At 47.5% G+C, this 19,070-nt stretch overlaps 1 protein-coding gene across 2 annotated transcripts in view; it reads right to left on the bottom strand.

Annotated features, from left to right (window-relative positions):
• Window positions 1–19,070, bottom strand: part of CECR2 (CECR2 histone acetyl-lysine reader) — an 89,590-nt gene that overhangs the window by 11,741 nt on the left and 58,779 nt on the right. The window contains exons 3-9 of one of the 2 annotated variants that reach the window (XM_079303309.1): window positions 10,788–10,971; window positions 9,968–10,107; window positions 9,478–9,582; window positions 8,815–8,864; window positions 6,457–6,626; window positions 5,673–5,750; window positions 829–985 (exon numbers count right to left, since the gene is read on the bottom strand). In XM_079303309.1, the coding sequence (XP_079159435.1) occupies window positions 829–985; window positions 5,673–5,750; window positions 6,457–6,626; window positions 8,815–8,864; window positions 9,478–9,582; window positions 9,968–10,107; window positions 10,788–10,971 (884 nt within the window). The remainder of the gene's footprint in view (window positions 1–828; window positions 986–5,672; window positions 5,751–6,456; window positions 6,627–8,814; window positions 8,865–9,477; window positions 9,583–9,967; window positions 10,108–10,787; window positions 10,972–19,070) is intronic. The other variant, XM_079303310.1, reaches the window with a different exon arrangement.

The raw sequence follows: 19,070 nt of genomic DNA on the forward strand, positions 1-19,070 counted from the left end.
CTTGCATGACTTTATTTTATTTTTTTTTCCCTTTTCTGATTCTTTATCCACTTAATGATACTGATATTATCCTACATTGCCAGAGTTTTCTGAGGAGGTTCAGCCTTTGTGTAGAACTACAATATCACAGCTATTTATCTGTGGCTAAAGTAGCAGCTAAAGGAATCCCCCATAAGGGAGGTCAACAGAGAGAATGTGGTCAGAAATGAGTCTGCTCTGACATCCACACCTACATGTACTGACTGCCTGCTGTCTGTGCCTTGATCTGATGTATTAAACACAACATGGCTGTTTGTTCCACAACAGCTTAAATCAACATTTAATTCATAACCACAAACATTTTAGACCAGCACTTGAAATGGCCACTTCTGGTACTTTGTGTAGCCTGGTCCCTTGATCTTTAGTTCTCCAAATGATAAAGCCAGTAGCAATATAAAAATACTACTCTTGGTCCTCCCATGTTATCCCATTCCCTTTCTCCTCAAAGGGGATTCTTTCACCATGCACTGGGCCAAAAGAATGAAATGCTATCCAGTGAGAGCAAAGCCAGATAATCCTGCACACAGGGAAATCACAACAAGGCAAGTGGGGAGACAGAACAGAGAAATGAACAGCTGGGGCAAGGAAGAAAATTAACAGTTTGAAGACAACAACAGTCTAAGGGTGACTTAGAGAACCAACACTGAGAGGACAGATAAAGGAAAAGAAACTACAGTCAGAAAAATTTATCAGAGGCAAGTGCAAGAAAATATTCTCATTAGCAAGTCTGGCAGGGGAGGATCAAGATTCAAGATCTCAGTCTTGACTTTGAAAGCTTCCACACATTACCTTCCACTGCTTTGACCTTCTCCTCCATCTCCCTCTTCCTCTCCTCCTTGAGCAGCTGCTCCTGCTCCCTCTTCTGCACTGCTATAAGGATCTGGCGCTCCTCCTCTTCCTCTCTGCGCCTCTGCTTCTCCATTGAGCTCAGCACATTTGGGGTGACCTGGAACAGAATGATGCACCAAAAACTGTAATGCACTGGCTGATTGAAAGCCCAGCAGAGGCAGGTTTACTTGGAGGAAATATTAAAGCACACCTACAATGAATGACTGTGAGGAAACAAAAAAAAAGAAGGGGGGAAAAAGGATTGGTATGTATGATATCCTAGATGAAAAGCAAGATGGAAAGGGAAGTTATTTGCCAAGCAATGAAATGCTACAGATACAAGGACAATGGAGGGAGAAGTGATGGGTTAGACAAGCTTCCATCCTGTCAGGGATGCACCGTGTGCATTTCTCTTCCCTTCTGGGCAAAGGATTCAGGCTGTTGACACCCTTCCACAACACCTCTACCTCTTCCAGCTAGCAGAGCTCTGACTGCAAGTGTGAGAAGAGAGGACTACTTTGCCAAACCTGTCTCTGCTGCAAAACACAGAACACTTCAGTAGGAAAAGCGTCTGGTACAGCCTTGCATCAAGGTATCATTTGGAATGTTTTCCTTTCCTGTTCAAAATTTCTGTGTGCTAATCTCCCCTGAACTGGCTCTCGTTTGTTTGTTTGGATAGTTTTCCTGCTGGGTCCCAAAACCAGTTCTCTCATTCAAGGACACCTGGCTCTTTATTGCCCCACTTTCTCACCTCCCTACTGCCAGCAGGCTGCAAGGCTGTGTTTGATCCCACTTAAGACTGCAGGCTTCCCAGACCAGGGACTGCCTGCTCCTATTTCTCCAATAAAGTATGAGGTATGTATATGAAGCATGGAATTATCTTTACTACCTTTATTTAATTATAAGACAAATGTATCAGTCATCCACCAGCCACTCCTATCCCTGTGACCAAGATATGTGTGCCTTATCAGCAGGGAATATCATCCAGGAAAGAACAATGTACACACAGTTTGCTCCAGCTTCATTTTCAGGGAATAACCAGCAACCACCACTTAGGCAGAAGGCATTTCCTGAGGATTAGCAATCAGCCGGGGTCCATTGGCTGCTGCTCAGACCATCAACTTCTCCAGGCCCATTATTAATCCCCAGGAAAAAGACCCAAATATTCTGGCACCACGATTACTATTTTGTCCTTGTTTCATTGCCCAGGAATGGAACCTGGGGGTGTTTTGATGAACACTTTGAATGTTGTCTGGTTTCACTGTACATTCATTCCCCCTTTGCCTCCCCTTCCCCTACACAGCCCTGTGCTGCCCCATGCATATCTACAGCAGAAACAATAATTAAGAGAATTATGGTTCAACCACTAGCAGTCACACAGAAGTATCCAAAAGAGGGTAATGGGATTCTCAACAAAATTAGGACCATATCCTGCATTTAGGGGCAGATTGGGCAATAAGAATCATCTATTCTGTGCTGATCCTTTAAGGTGAAACCCAGAGCTACATCTCACCACAAGGGAACCATTCCCATCTTTTCCATTTTATACCTTTGTCAAAATGTTATTACTTTACTTTGTCTGTCTCTTTCCTAGGGAAATCATTCTGTGAGTTCAGGTGCCTTGGGATTAGCCAGCTTCTCCTCACAATCAGTTTAAATTTTGATCCTCATCCCCTCATTCCATCCAATTATTCTTAGTTATGCTCTTCTGGGAGAACATAAATTCTCCTTTTCTTCAGTCACATTCCAGCCTTTACCTTATGGACTTCCTCAGACACTTACACAACACTCCCACACTTCTACAGTTAGATTAAATATTTTCTTATAAAGCAAACCTTTCAGTTCCCTAGCATGATTATTCCAGTTGTCTCTCAGACCTTTCCTCCCTCATCAATATCCAAACACCAGGATGCCCAGGACTGTACTATGACAAGGTCAAGTACCAAGAGAATTGGATTCTACATTTCCACTTTTGATTCTTTTTATAGCCCTTTCTCAAAAGCTCTGTCTGATCTGCTACTCATGGGCTGCAAACAGTTTCCTTTCAGACCTGATCCTGACCACTGTCACACAGTTTTCCTATTACTTTCTTGATAAATCTTTAAATTGCAGCAGGAACCAAAAGAGTCAGAAAGAAGTGAGCAGGAACCAACCACCAAACTTGATATGCCAAGATATTTTAATGAGGATGTGACCATCAGCCTTTGCATTCTCAAACCAGTAGATGTAAGCCAGCCTGGCACTACAATTTCTTTGATAATTGATATATAGGTGAGACCTCCCCTTTCCCTGGATTAATACAACCTCCACCATTCATGCCCTATGGAAACAGGAACACAACATCCACCCTGCAGTGTTCAAACCAGAGCATCTCCAAGCCTGTAGGGCACACTCAGCACCCTATGCTTTAATGGCACCACACAGAGTCCACAGCACACTCCAGATCAACCCACCACAAATATGGCATCAACAAAGCACTTTTAAACAAAGGGTGTCATCCTACCAGATCTAGAAAGCAAAGCAAAGGGAAAAGCAGAAACCACAAACATGGTGTAGTGAGCCCCAAGGACTGCAGTAAACACCCACAATTGCATTTACTCACTGCAGCACTTGCAGGGCAGCAAGAGTGCTGCATGGGCTCTTTGAGGCACCTCAGACACAGAAACAAGCTGATTTCCAGAGGGACCCTCTGCCTGGTGTCCCACCTAAGTCCATTGGGGATGCATATGATCAACTCAGGTTTAAAAAAACCCACACAAACACAAACCAGTAAACTCCTACTGGAAGGCTGGAAGCAGACACTTAGTGAAAGGACAAAAGCAAGACCCAAACACGAGTTAAACTTCCTTCCTGACCATAGAGGTGGCAACAGGATGCTTCTCCAGCTTCTCCCCGCTCGGAGGATGAAAGCGCTGTGACCGAGGCATCACTGCCCCCTTCCCTCCGGCAGAGAGCACTCCAGGACACAACATCACTGCTGTCCCCTTCCCTGGGAGGCTGAAAGGGCCCAGCTCCTGCCTCTAGCTCTGCTCTCATGCAGTGGGTATCAGACTTCAGGGGCAGGAGGCCAGGAGGCGCGGGTGCCCCGGGTGCCCCGGCCCCTCATCTGCCAAACCTTCCGCGCTCAGGTTTCCGCTGCGCTCTCCTAATGAGGGTGCTGCTCAGGCAGCACTTAATGAGGAGCTAATCTGAACCACCTGTTGAGAAATCCCCCTGCAGGATCAGGAGTCCATGGAGCTGCTGTTCCATCTCCAACTCCAGCAGCAGCCCGGAGAAAGGGGTCACCTGTACTGGGCTGAGCTCTCCTCCTCCAGACTCGCTGGCTGCCCACCCTGGCTTGAGGAACGAGTCATCAGACATGCTGGTCCCTTCCCTGGCTGCCCCATGCTGCTGCTCTGGCTCTGGCTGGCTCCCTGTGTCCTGGCACAGCGGGTGCCAGAGGGCCCCCTGCTCACTGGAAAGGTTTCACTGGCCCACAGGCAGCAATTAACAGCCCTCTGCTGCCACAGACCTGGAGCACCTGCGGTACTGATTAGCATCATTCAGGCTCCATGTGTTTCCCACTCCCCTCCTCCTCTGGGATTTCTGCTGCCTGTGAACAAACACGTGTCCCTGTGCTTCCTGCATGGTGGGCTTTGCTGAGAGCAGTTCTGGCCCCAAACTGACCATCGCTGCTGGGGTCTTATTTCCCTCTTGGCAGGCTTTTATCTGCAGCATGATGAGAGGTTCTTCCTTCCTTTTATTTATCTGTTCTAAGTAATTACATTTATTGCAGGGGGAACTGTACTTTCCCCTTTGTTTTGGGGGAAGCCCTGACTCTGGCTCACGAAGCATATTCCCTGCAGCCTAATTTCCCAGGGTATGACAAAACACCAGGTAACTACGTTCCCATTACATCTACAGTGAGAGATTATGCCCCAACCTGATAGAATTGAGACAATTTTTGCTCTGGAGCTAATCCTGTGTTGTCTGACTGATTGCTCAGGGTAGCAGTTGCCAATTCAGAGACCCCCCATCTCCACAGCCCTGTGTCCCTGCCTGTGCTGGCGTGCCTGTTAGGAGCTGTGTGGTGAACTGGATCGGAAAACTGATCTATGTTAAAAATAACCCCGACCAAAGAAAAAGGTTATATTTAACTCCAGTCATTTTCCTGGGTCTGGTTCACTGCACAGACCCTCAAGCAGCAGCAGTGCTGTTGCACTGATGGGGTGGAGAGGAGATGAGGGTGAGGAGGCACGGAAAGTGTGCTGTTTGAGCCCACAAGGCTGCAGTTTGATGAGCATTTCTTTAAGCAGCCTAAATGGTGACTTCCATTTCCAGCTGACCCCCTCCTAGCCCAGCTCCATACTGCATCAGTCATTCTCTCCCTCGGCGCTATCTACACCCTCATGTGTTTGCAGCCTCACGTTTTCCCCTTGGCTGAATTTCTGTCATTTCCCTTTGTAAGCCGGTTCTTCTAGCCCTCTCATCCTTCTTCAACTTTTCTTTGAACTGCCTCGACTGTGCCAGCACTCCCATTGAAGTGGAATTCCCCAGCCTGAGCGCAGATTTCCATAGGCAGCTGCACGGGGCTCTGCGGTGAGCCGGTTCCCTGTGCGATGCAGAGGGCAGCACCTCCCTGCTCGCCATAGAAACCCCGGGTGTCAGCCTGCCTTTGACGGGCAGTACCACCCATCTCTCTTTCAGCTCAGCCACTTTCAAGCGACTCCTTCCCACTGAATAGCGATGCTGCCGTTTATTTCTTCCCCCAGGAGGCATCTGCTCTCGCCTCCCTCCTTCGGCCTCCCCCTCGCACCCCCCCTCACCTCCTGCTTGATTGGTTTGATGGGCTGATGGTCAGACATCCACCTGGGAGAAAATTCTGGCCGCTGCAGACGCTTCTCCTGAAACAGGGTTGAGAAGTGAGGGAAGGAAAAAGAGAGTGGAGGAAATTAGGGCACATCGGTGACACTGGCAGGAGAAACTGAGGGCTAGAAGTGACCATGAAATCCCTATTAGCTTTACAAGGGTAGCAAACAAGCAAACTGAACTCAGTCCAAGAACATCACGCTGACTGCAGAGCCCGTTTTCAAAGCCATCTAGCCGAAGGATCCTTTTCCAGATCTGTCCCACCTGAAAACATTCAGCTGTTCAATCCTTCAGAGTTTTGGGGCTCTGACATAAAAGCAGCCAGTGCCCCTTCAGCAGTCAGCAGAGACACAGCTGTAAAAGTGGAATCATGGGCAGTTTGCATAGAAAAGCCAGGCTGTAAACCACAGCAGTTCAAAAGCACAGAGATCCCCTGCTAGCAGGAAAGGGCCACAGAGCATGGCTGAAGACAGTAACCCCTTCAGCCATCCTACCTACACTGCTGTGCAAGCACGAACCAGAACCTGGAGCACAGACTCCAGCACTGCCACAGCACGGGGGAGAGTGTTACCCCCCATCCACAAACTCAACATCCCCCACAGCCATGGCACTTGCAGGCTGTAGGTGCAGGGAGCAGAATGGGGTACCAGGCTGCTTGGCTTCAGCTGTCCTTCACTCAGCAAGCATCCATGCTCCTGGAAGTGGTCAAAGAGGGGTAAACAGGATGTCATGTCTCCTCACCTTCTGTGCAATCATGTTGCAGATCTCCGGCAGGAAGTCTTCACTCAAGAGTTTGTAGAGCTGCCTCTCTCTAAGGGAAGTCCTCTCTCTGAAGCTCTCTGTGACCTGCCTCCACTCCTCTTCCGTCTGGCACAGCAACCACCATGTCCCACGGCCAGGCCCTTGGGACCCTTCAAAAACATGAAAGGATGTTGTTATCTCCACAGCAGTTATGACTAACAGCTCCTCTCAATCCCTTCTCTTCTCTCCTCAGGGCTCAGGAAGAGCAAAAGACACTGGCAATGGCCACTGTTACAGAAAACATTCCATTTGCTATAGACCCAAGCACTGCTACCTCTAAGATTGATGCCAAGACAGAGAGGAAGTACACAGGTGAAGAAATAATGGTGGCACATGGCAACACATGGGTAGTGTGACATCCTTGTAGCAAGCCCACATTCCAGTTATTGCAGACTGGAGAAAAGAATTTAATTTGTTTCTTGTAATGGAGGCTGTCAGCCAGAACAGGACATAGGGAACTCCAAATGCCTGATTTAGTCTGGCAGAAGAATAAAGCCATCAAAAAATAATGTAATTTGAAATAAGCTTTTTTTTTTCAAAAAGCACTGCAAACCATTTCTGCAGTGAAAAAAATCCTCCTGCTCCCTGCAAATGAAACATTTTGTTTGCAGGCACTTGAAAGAGTAGAAGAGGAAGCAAAGGACAGGGTTCATCAGGCTGCCAGATGAGGGGGAAGTTCCAAAAGTTCACGTCCCATCCCTGCTTGATCCAGAGTGGGATTGAAGCAGATCACCCACTGCTCTGAAGCATGTCCCAACCACCAAGACACTTTGAGAGCTGTTCCACCTTGTGTGAAACATTTGAATATTAATTGGGAAGGAAGGGCTCTCTTGCATTGTGGTTGGAACACCCACCTGGAGATGGGGAATGTGGTTCCTACTCCACAAATGTTTACACAGAGCAGGGTTGCAACTTGTATGCTTTTGCCCCAGGATGCTCTCTAAGCACATAAAGGTTGTGAGGAAAGTCTTGGATCAAACACCTTCAGGCTGAGGGGTTCTCAGCTCCCTCTAGACTTTTCTAGGACTAACCACTGGCTCCCAGAAAGAAAGCAATGGTCATCAGCACCACTGGCAGATGTCATGCACCTTCTGACCACATTTTCAAGCAAATTAACAATGAAAAACATAAAGAAGTAAAAATCCTGAACCTGGCTCTGGGCCCATTGTGGATCTGAGCTGTGAGTGGCTCTGATGTGCAAGCTGTCAGGTTGTCCCAGGAAGACTGGAAATCTGCAGGGTCCCTCCAGCACCTGCCCTCTGTCAGGCACCTGGGGTGCTGTGGCAGTGACACAATTTCAGCTGTGCATGCACTGGGGACTGGTAACTGAGACAGCAAAGGTCCAGCCACGTGCTGGTTCTGCTGCTCTGGCTGCACAAAGCCATCCCTTGCCCACCTGCAGCAGGGAGCTTACCTGCATCCTGCCCCCAAAGCCTGCATCCTTGCTTCTCATTCCCTTGCCAGCTGCCCATGGACAACTCATCTCAATAGCAAACAGGACTAAGGCACTGCTTTGTGCCAGCAGAAGATTACTCTGCAGCTGAAGTGACAATTTACTGGAAGACAATGATCTGATAAAACCCCCGGCGCCTCACGCCATCGCTGCGGAGCAGCCGGAGGAGCCGCCAGGAAATCTGAAGACAAAGGGCAAAGGGAAGGAGGCATGGCAAAGACAATGCCACCCTTGCCTTTTATTGTGAGGCAACAGGCAGGCTGAGTCCCTGGGTTTTGTGGAAGCCAGTGGATACACATGTATGACAAATAGCTCCCTTGAACTCACTCTCCCATCATGTTGCTAACTCGCTTTTTGCCTCGTTAACCCTTAGCTGGGTACATCATTTACCACTCTCAGCCACCAGTGGCCATGAGGAAGGAAAAGGGAGAGGACCAAAAAGGTTTCTCCTTCCCTATCTTAGCATCACTGAATGCACTGACTCCCATCTGAAAAAGCACCCCTGCTAACAAGAGGGCTGTGTTTTTGCCTCACCCCTGGAAGACTGAGGACCGTTCACAGCCAGCTTTTTTAGGTGAGCCCTTGAATTCTAGTGTATCCCAGTAGGTTAGGTTTCTTCATCCCAAACTCAGCCATGATAAAATAAAAACCCTCCAGGTGCCCAGGCTCCTAGCTGACAGGCAGTCTGTAACACAAACCCCTCCTGCCCAACTTGGCCCCAACCACCAGCAGAAAGACTCTCCTGAGAAAGGCTGGGCTGTCTCTCAGGCATCTCTCTGTGTTTTGACAATTCAAGAGTCTTATTAGCTGGTGGTATCAACCCTGATACTGAAAAATCTCTTTACCATTTCTTATCTGAGTCTCGTGGATAAGCAAGTTTTCTTCTGCCTTCTCCCTACCAAAAAAGAAAGAGAAGGAGTGATACAATAAGAACATAACTTCACATCACTGAAAATGCAGCTGTTTCTGAGGAGAAGAATAGGGATCACCACAATTACTCAGTGCAGAGCACTATCATGAAAAGAACACTGCAGAACAGACATCTGATATATATCTTCAAATATATATTTATCAAAGGTTTGTAAAGTTTTTACAAGTGAAGGGTGCAGGATGAAGTTTGGCAAGTACAGTATCTCAGCTCTTATGGGAAGCATCCCAAAATATATATGGACTCAAGTGGCCAGGACTGCTGGCTTCAAGCCACACACTGAAAGTATTCTGTATCAGGAGCAAATTCCCTAGCACCGTGTGGTGGAATTGCATTTGAAGTGAGGTGGTTGGAAGAGTGATGCCCACCGTTTCACCAAACTTCCAGCTCAGTCAGAATTTGCTTTGGAGAGTGATCAAACATCCACCAAGTCTGAGCTTGCTTCACTTCTGAGCTGCATTGAAATTATGGCTGCATGGTACATACATAGTTTTTGGGGGAACCCCAGAAATACATTATACTTCCCTCTGGGAATGTGTCTATTTTACGTCTGTTGCAGGAAGAACCAACCCTTCCATACCTCGGCAAATTTTCCTCCAGTAGCTTTTTCCGCTTTGGAGGTCGCCCTCGTCTCTTGCCTGTTTTCCCAGGAACACTTGGGGTGTTTGTCTGCCCACCACATCCCCTGAAAAACGGCAAAACCACCATGAAATATCCCCCAAGCAAGGGAACCGAGGCCGGCAGGATGGGGAGATGGGCACAGAAATGGGAACAGCTGCTAGGACCCCAACCAAAGGAGGGATTAAACCAGAGCAGCGCCAGGACGGGGAGGGGAGAGGAGGGATTCCCAGTGGCTGGGAGCCTGCTCCGGGAGCCGCCGGCACGGCACGGCGCGGGGCAGACAGGCAGGAATGCGGTGGGGCAGGCAGCATGGCTCCCACAGCAGGCTCTGCCTGCACACAATGCATGGCCAGGGCAGCCCCCAGCCTGCCTGGCAACTCCGCTCCCCCCGGCACAACAGCAGTCAGGCGGGCTGCTCAGACAGGGAGGGGTGTGAGCTGGGCCCGTACCTGTCTGGAGCCAGCTCTCCGTTGCTCCTGCCCTGCGCCGGCTCCTCCTTGTACATCCTGGTGCCGTAGAAGTACCAGTACAGGGCGCCGCTGCTGTCCTCGCCCAGCGGCTCCACGCGCAGGCTGTCGGCGTCCAGGCCCTGCGCCCCCCGCCAGACGGTGACAAGTTGAAGAGCGGCCACATTGTCACAGCCAACATGATGACACCCCCTCCTCCGTAAACACCTCCCTCCCTCCTTCCCTTCCACCGTGCCACAGCAGTGGTACAGCTGCTCCTCCCGGCCGAGCTGGGAAAATGTTACTCCAGGGGGAAGGCGACGTTCGCTCTCTGGCCAGGGAGGGATTTAGATTGGCATCTCTAATTTGAATGGCCTCTCTCGTTTTAACATTTCATCTCTGCTGCTCCTGACAGGGAAGGTCTAATTAGTGCTGGCGGCAGTCACGCACAGCCCTGAGAAGCTCCCTGCCCCCTCCCCTCCTCTGCCCTCCCCCAGTATACCTCATCCCCATCCTTTCATCTCATAGCATCCCTCAGCAAGGCAGCAGCCCCAGCTCTCACAGCCTTGCCATTACCACTAAAGCATCTCCAAACTCACTCTTTGCAGAAAGAGTGGCCAATGAAGCCAATTTCCCTAGTGACTCCCATGTTATGAATACATCCACACAGGACAAGAACCCGAGTCCTGAGCAAGCCAGTGCAAGGCAGAGGAGGGCAAACCGAGCTGCTGACCCACTGTGACCCCTTCTCATCCCAGGAAGATTCTGATCTGGCCCAGCTGCTGCAGCCACAGATTTTCCCTCATGGCTGCTGCCCAAGCACCTTGAGGAGGTCGAAGACATCGTCTGCGTCCAGGCGATAGTCGCAGAGGCGGTGCAGGATCTCCACCCGCGTGCGCAGGGGCAGCTCCTGGAAACTGCACTCCCGAAGAGGGTTGGGCTTCCCTTCCTCCAGCTCCCAGCGGTAGTTGATGATGTCCTCCAGGTAGCTGTGAAACGTCTGGGATCTAAGCAAGGAAGAAAAAGTCACGCACACTTAGTGAAGTTTGCTGTGTCCAGAAACACTTGGTGCACCAACTGTGACAAACACAGTGCAGAGACAGAGTGCAGCTGAAGGAAAACTGTCAGCTAGGGTTGGGGACAGCTCCAGCACTGACCTTCCCAAAACACAGCAATCTCAGTATAACACCATGGGTTGTCACGTTATACACACACAACTTTTAATATTTATCAGTCTGCTCCCCTTCCAACTCTTCCCATTTGATGTGAAGACCATTTTCTTCAGATTTCCCTTTGCCCCTCACATCTGTCATTGCCAAGACCTGCTCCTCTCTACTTCTAATGAGGTTTTCCATTGCCCTGGTTCAGTGGCTTGAGACTTTGCATAGCTGATCACTTCACCCCACTTTGCTGGGTCACATCACTACTTTCACTGCCAGCATTTCATCACAAAACCCAAGAAAGCAGATATTTCTTACCCTCATCTAGCACTGAGAGTGTGATGTCCCCATCTGACAAGTATAAGACCACTGATGGAGCTTAAAAGAACTGTTTCTATTTCAATGAGACTTAAGCCTTTATTCTGAATGCTCAAAATTTCAGGGGAAGGAATGAAAAGAAGCCATGTCCCTAAATATAAAACTTTCTGAAGATCTGCCCATATGACTTTGAGTCCTGAGAGCTGCCAGGCTCGCTCAGCCTGCTCGAGTTGTGTACCCTGAGCACAGCAAAAGGGACCCCCCCATGCCCCAGCCATTCTTGCACACACGGGAAGTCCATATGCCAGCAAGAACACCACTGGGTACACATTCCCACCAGCTCTCAAAAAGGCAGCTCCACTTGATAGGTTTTTGGCACAAGCAGATTACTCTATATGATTAATGGAACGGCGCCAGCACTACAGAATTGCATTTCCCTGAGAAATTGCTAACTTCTACAAAAGCTATTATATTTTAACAAAGAGGTGGAGGAGTGTGATCCAGCTGAAGAAAGATCATTAAAAGTCAACAAGAAGTTAGCTATTAGACAGGGGTCTTCACACATTTGGTAAAGACTGGACTTCTTTGCAAGAACTATGACTGGACAGTGACTGTGAGAATGAAGGAACAGATGCCTCAAGCCACGTCCACCTGGCAGAATTTCCTTTCCTCCTTGAGTAGAGAGGAGTGAAGATCACCCTGCAGATCACTCCTCACCAGCCTGCTTCTTTCTGACGTCAAATGCAAGCTGACCTCCCTGAGATATCTCCTCTCACCAGCCCTCTGGTTGTACTTAACAGATGCTCGAGTGTACCTGGACCTAGTGCCCTCTGCAACCTGGAGTTTGCTCCATCTGCATGACACAAGCAAAGCATCAGTGTTCCCAAGTATCATTGTTTCACTAATATCAGCAATCAGACAATTACAATTTGAAACAGCCCCCTACAGCTGACAAAGCTCAGTCACAAAGGGAGGACTGACATTTTATCAAATGTCTCAGGACTGCCTCAAGTAGTCATTTTAGGGTGAAAACTACAGCAATCATCCTTTTTTAAAGTGAGATATTGAGTACACAGTACACCTAACTGAAGTATCTGTGCATTCCTGCATTGTCTTTCCCAAATACTCCAAGACCTAAGGACTTCTATTTGGGAAAGGGGGCAATAATGGATTCCCTTTACAGACTTTTTAAGAATGGCATTTGATCACATATCTTAAATGTCAGATATTTACATAAACCATTAGATTAAAACAAGAAAGACAGAAAGAAAGAAAGAAAGAGAGAGAGGAAGAAAGAAAGACACCTTTGATTTTCTTCCAGAACAGAAATAGTGATGAAAACATCTTTTCTGAAAGCATCACTTGCATTTGGATGCTTAGTCCAGAAGCAGAAGGCAAAGCTCTGAGAGAGCATCCAAGTTTCAGCCCCACAAGTTCAGTTCTTCAACTCTGCCAGAGCTCAAGACAGAAGATTATTTCATCAAATCTGATACATAGGTTCTGGCTATTTCCAATAAAATGGACTGAAAAAGCAGTTTCCCTAGGATCCTGAATAAGTAGTGAATGAAAAGGATTGCCAGGAAGAAACTACAAAAGTAAAAGGGTTTTATCTACTCCTATTTTTTTTTTCCTACCTAAAAAAAAAAGTGGAAAAGCATGGATCAGACAGATACTTTTACCACTTGCATGAGTTCACTTATCTTGCTCTATCATTTTGGCTGCTCTCAAAGAAAACTGATCCAGGAAGCCACTTAATTCCAGAAGATCATTTGAAATCTCTGCCTATGTAACTCTCCTTCCCCCTAGGGACTGGCTCTGTTGATTTAACCAATTTGGTTTTAGTTTGGCTTTCACATAAGTGGCTAACACTAGAAATCTCTGCCATCCACCCAGTGTTCAGTGCATTACAAGCTCTGTTCTTAAAGAGTACTTTTGAGTTCCTACCCCCATCAATTTTCAAAGACAGCTACTGTGCATTTGTCGCTTTGAATAAGGATAGAAATGAGAACCAGAGATGGGAAACAGATGTCTCAAGGCATTCCCAATCACTCTCAATCTTACCCAATTTATATTTTCCCTTTTAATGGGAACCAACCTCTCTTCACCAGACAAATGTAGGTGCTCATCTTCATCCTGTCTGCCACACCTACAGTTAGTTTCACTTATCCCATCTCTTCTATTTCCCTTGGAAAAAGTTTCTGAAACAGCTCTCTTGGTTTGGAGAAGAAAATCTGCAGGGAGGACAGCAAGCTATGAGAACCCTGCCACTGGGATTCTGTGCAAAGCAGAAATGCCCAGGAATAGCTGTTTAGAATTACCTGTAAAATTCAAACCCAAGGATCAGAGAGACTGGACCCAGGAACAGAATTACCTGGATACAGTCTGTTAAATACCCTTCTTTCAAACTCAGTAGTAGGACAGCAATACACTTCAAAGTCCTCTGCTGCAGCTGAGAACCTCCAAAAACTCTTTTGTATGTGGGAAGAAGGCAGGAAGGAAATCACTGAGCTGAGCAGACAGATGTATCTCTTCTCCAGAGGTTCTCAGCAACACTGAGAAGTGTAAAAACACTCAGGAAGTGGAGGCACTGTTAGGTCACTCATGTCCTTTTCTCTACAAACTGGAGCATTCCCAAAGAGGTTGAGCTGGTACATGGGCACACTCTGTCTCAGGACATGTCTTCAAAAAAAAACCATCCCTCTTCCAAAAGTAAATTGGGAGTCTTAGAAACAATTTACAAGAAAAGTGTGAGACCACGGGCCACGACTCTCACCACATCTCAACCACTTCCTGATGTATAGCACAGGCAGCTTCCACACAGCTCCCTCACCAAGGAAAAGAACTACAGAAATCAGCCATAACATCAGAAAAGGTACCTCGAGGAACTCTGCAATTCCAAAACTTCCCCCATGCCAACTTGACTAGCACTACTAGTACTTCATAAAACTGAGATAAACTTTCCCTCACTTGTCAAAACATCCCTTGCTTTGCAGTTGTCCCCCAATGTGCAAAGCAATTTGGATAGCTGTAGTGGGGCAGTGCTGGAATAGTACATCCCACGTGGATGCAGATGAGTTTTCAAGAGCCCAGTGCAGTTTTTATCCCTGGCTACACTCTGAAACCACAGGGCTGCTGTCAGAGGTCCCAATATATTTTTGCAAAGGTTAGAAAGGAGGTCAAAACTGAATTGCAACTGTGGTTGAAAGTTTTAATCGTATCTTGCATATACAAAGGGAAATCTAGGGCACAGGGAAGGACACGACCTAGCACATCTGTGTCAAAGGGGAGCAACAGCCTCAGACAATCCACAAGAGTACCACTGAGGCTGCAGCTCAAGTTGCCTGTGATCTTTAGCAGCAGCTGCAAAAAAATCAGGGCATAAAGAAGATGGAGCAAGTTGAGGGAGGGGCTCCTCTCCACCATGGGTATCAGCGCCCAGAGCAGCCAGAGAAATGATGCAGCCCTGACAGCTCAGCAGCCATCTGCTGCCCGGCTGCCTCCCAAACAGGGAGGGTTTTCTGTGCTCCACACCCGAGGGGAGCTGGGCACTCCTCCCCCTGCCTCCCATCCCCTGTTTTCCCCTGCTCAAAGCAGAGGCACTCTTCCCATCACCCCGGCTTTTAACGCGTGGGGTCATGCTCTGCTGTCAGCAAAAAAAAAGCAGCTTGGTCACCGTGCCCAGCTTCCTTTGGAGACCTCAGGAAGAGAGGGTGAGAATAGCACAGAGCTGACAGGATATATGGAAAAATTTGGTTGGAGCTTCTGGTGTGCACGCCTGGCAGGGAACAGCTGCACCTAGAGACCCCAGGCCCACAGGGACCCTGTAGGAGCAAAACTCAACGTGAAATTCCTTCTGAGCAAATTGGGGCTGGAATTATGTGTGCAGATACACATGGCTTATTGTTTTTTATATCCTCATGCCCAAAGGAAGCGGAGTCACTTGTGCTTTTGGTTTTAAAGACTCCAAAGTAAATCAAATCTTGGCTGGAAAACTGTAAACAAAATCAAGCCAAACAAACAAAAGCTAAACCAAACACTGATTCAGAAAGAGAGTCCCCGTGTCAATCTGTGCTTCCTGCAGGCAGCATGCCATGGCCCAAGTGTGGAATTACTGTCACAGCACATTGCCCTATCTGCTCTACTGCTGCCAATTTTTTTACAAGCCCTCCCCCGCCTCCATTTCTAAAAAAAACAAAACCTAAAACCCACTCCTCACAAAATCTCTGGTCCTATGGGAGCAAATACTGGATTAAAGGAAACATTAGGGTAAGGAGATGAAATATCAGAGACAAAAATTTACCAACTATATTTGGATACTGCTGGCACACACAAATAAGCCTTCTGAAAGTTTAGATGCCAAATAATTGCCTGGACCCACTAGCTAAAATATCTATCATGTTGACAGTGTTTCAAGTCTCTTTGTTTCATTTAATTTACAAAATGCAATGGAAGAGTAAATACTGGCATACTCTTGAGCTAAAACTGCTGGGAAAAAAGGCAAGTCTGACCTGCATCTAATCCCAGACAGTATATTGTTCTTGAGATTAACACCAAGAACCCTGACAAAACCAGAGGATGACAGAGAGCAGGAACAACAGACCTCTTCCAATTCTTGTCCAAGAGTTGTATGTGGGAGGAACTTGGAAAATAAGACTAGGAGAGCTCAGCCTTTCTAGCAAAGACCATTTAAAAATAAATGCAATTACTCTTGAAGTTCCTATTACAGAGTTAGCCAGTAAGGGAAATAATAGAGGTGATACTTCTGTCCAGTAAAGGCTTTCTCTCTGAAAGAGAACTCTGATACATTCAGTCACCCAGCACAAGTGATGCTTTCAGGAGGTTCTCAGTACTAAATGAAAAAACACTTCTTGGACACCCAATTCACAGCACACTGGACAACTGGCTTTGCCTCTGTGATCTCTCTAGTTAAAAGAAACAACAACAAAAATATAGGTCTCATCAGAACAGACGTTTTATAATGGAATTAATTTTATGGACTGAAGATATTTCACCTTATGGGCTGGCACCTTTTAAGTTCTGAATTGGCAAAAAGGCACCAGCTTGGTGTTGGGAGTCACTCAGGTGTTAATGAGAGCATTAACTGACAGATGGCATTCAAGATATTTCTCGCCCCTCCAGTGAAGACAGCTTCTTTGCTACAGCAGAGATCAGGAAAGCTTAATTCTTAACAAGCATACAATGCTTTGGCACAAAGGCAAGCCCTCTGGAAGGTAATGGGAAGGATTCAGGGTTTGCTGGGATGACCTCAGTCAAACATCATTAACAGGGTCAGGAGAAGCAAAGCCTGTTTCAGAAGAAAAAAAAAATAATGTATGGGCCCCCATGATCAATCTATCGTGGCTTGTCAGAAAGAGAAAGCTTAGGCTGACCTTAGAAGCAATATGAGTTACTACTACCAGCCTGACCTTGAGCTCTCATGCAACAATGGAGACCTTTTTTTACAGTATTAATGAGCTTTTTTATCTGAGGTAGGGGAGGAAGCTTTATGGACCAGCTTGTACTTCACCTTCCATTTACCCTACTGAGAAACTAAGTCAAGTATGATGCAGGATGAAGAGATACTAGCCCATCCTTCAGGGTGAAGAGGGTTGGAAAGGAATCCTTCCAAGCCTGTGTGTGCAGCTGGCTCAGATGGCGTGCAAGCCAGCAGGGAGCACATATTGCTCAGACCATGGGCCAGCTTGTCACCAGGGTGACCAAACTGCCTGAGGCCAAAGCACCCTCAAGGGTCTCTCCATAGAACACTGCCCTGCAGCAAAGTGACCAAGAAGCTGCAGACCCAGCAATCTTAGGATTTAACAGCCACATTTAGCAGTGCCACTAGCTGCACCACTGATGGGGACAGATTTCAAAAATTTCAGCCAAGGACAGTTTAGAGGGAGCAGTAACTCCACACTACACTTGTGACAAACCTCAGCAAGAGCTCCTGTGATGAAGGAAACAAATACTCAGACACATCCTGCTTGTCAGTGCCTGTTTTGAACCATGCCTGGAGAAAACCTGCTGGCCCACTAGTGGCTGTGGACAAGAGGAGTACAGCTGACATTAATGGATCCTGAAGGAGATGACAAAGGAGGGAGGTAAAAATTCAAATTACATTGATCAGACCTCCAGAGTGAAGATTCCCCTCCCAGAATTGTAAAGACAGCATATTGCAGGAGCACAAGACCATCACAAGGCATGTGCAGGTCTGGCTTTTGTCCTCCATGGCAAGCTAGAACTAGATTTTTGAATGCAGACATTGACCAATCCTCAGTAATTCTGTGGCTTACTTGTGTGGCCATTAGGCAAAGACATCTGAAGAGTTAAACAGGTGGGTGGCACTGGGCTCTGCACACAATGTCTTCACCATTGCAGAACATGGGAATACAATCTTTCTACATTAGAACCATTGTATTGTTTCAAAACAGAGGGACAAAAGATTAGGTAGTCAGCAAATCTTAAGAAGCAGCAGCTCTTCCTAAAACAGTCCAGCCTAACTTCTGGATTTGGCAGTCTTAAACATGAGCAATTGGAGGCTTTCACATCCATTAAAGATATACAAAAGGAAAGGACACCAGAGTAATTTCAGCACCTTAGCAATTCCTGTTTCCTGCTCCTCATTTGTACATCCTATAACTCACTTCCAGAACTCAAATGTGGCAGAGACCAGAGATCACCTCTGAATATGCTGAAGCGATGTTTTGGGAAGATATCAGGGTTCTGGACCTTTCCTCCAACACAGTAACACTAAGCTAGGACAGGAGGTTCACCAGCAGAAGGGTGGTACAATCCTGCTACAGAAATCTAATTTACATGGTTGGATCTAATTTACATGGTTGGGTTTGCATGGTGAACTTCCCACCTGAACTCCAAAAGTGTTTGTTTTTAGGAGAGAGGAAAAAATAATCTATGAGAACCCATGGCTGCCAGCAGCTATAAGAACACTCCTGCTCCTTGTCCTCCTCCATCTCCCCCTGAGCCATCTTCCATGCAATCAAAGCTGGGGAAGCTGGAAGGGAGCTGGCAGACATGCTGCATCCCACAGAGAAGCAGAATAGGAGCAGCTCTGGAGCCAGGCAGGGTCTCTGGGGAGGCAGGGAGAATGGAGAGCTGATGTGGGCTGTCTGCTCTAATAAGGGATCACACCACAGGAGCATGTGCTGGCTTGACAGAAGCAAGTGCAGCCACTTAACCTGGCTATGACAGCTGAAGTGGGAGCGTTGCTTTGCTGCCCCCCAAAAAAGGGGGGATGAAGGAAGAGAGGGGAAGGCACGAGGTCACCACAGTTGCTGCCCTTCAGGAACATTCCAGGTTCTGCTTTTCCAGATTTCTCACCCCAGTCACAGCCTAAGCAACCTTGGAAGTTTCTGGTTTGGGCTCCTAAGTATTACTAGACCATGCTCAGCAAGTCTTAAACTAGATGGAGATGCCCTTTTACCTCTCCTGAGCTGGTATGTGCTGCCTCCAGCCCTTTTCCCTCACACCAAGGACAGGAGGCAGCCAGTCCACTCTCCTGAGGAGGAACTGAAGCCATCTCACACACCAGTGTGGCAAAAGGGCACATTCTGATCTCCCCCAGCTGCCTGTGGCCCACTCCTCTCCAGCAATTTTGGCTCTTATCTAGC

The sequence above is a fragment of the Erithacus rubecula genome (assembly GCF_903797595.1).
Source record: "Erithacus rubecula genome assembly, chromosome: 4".
In the NCBI taxonomy this organism is placed as follows: Eukaryota; Metazoa; Chordata; class Aves; order Passeriformes; family Muscicapidae; genus Erithacus; species Erithacus rubecula.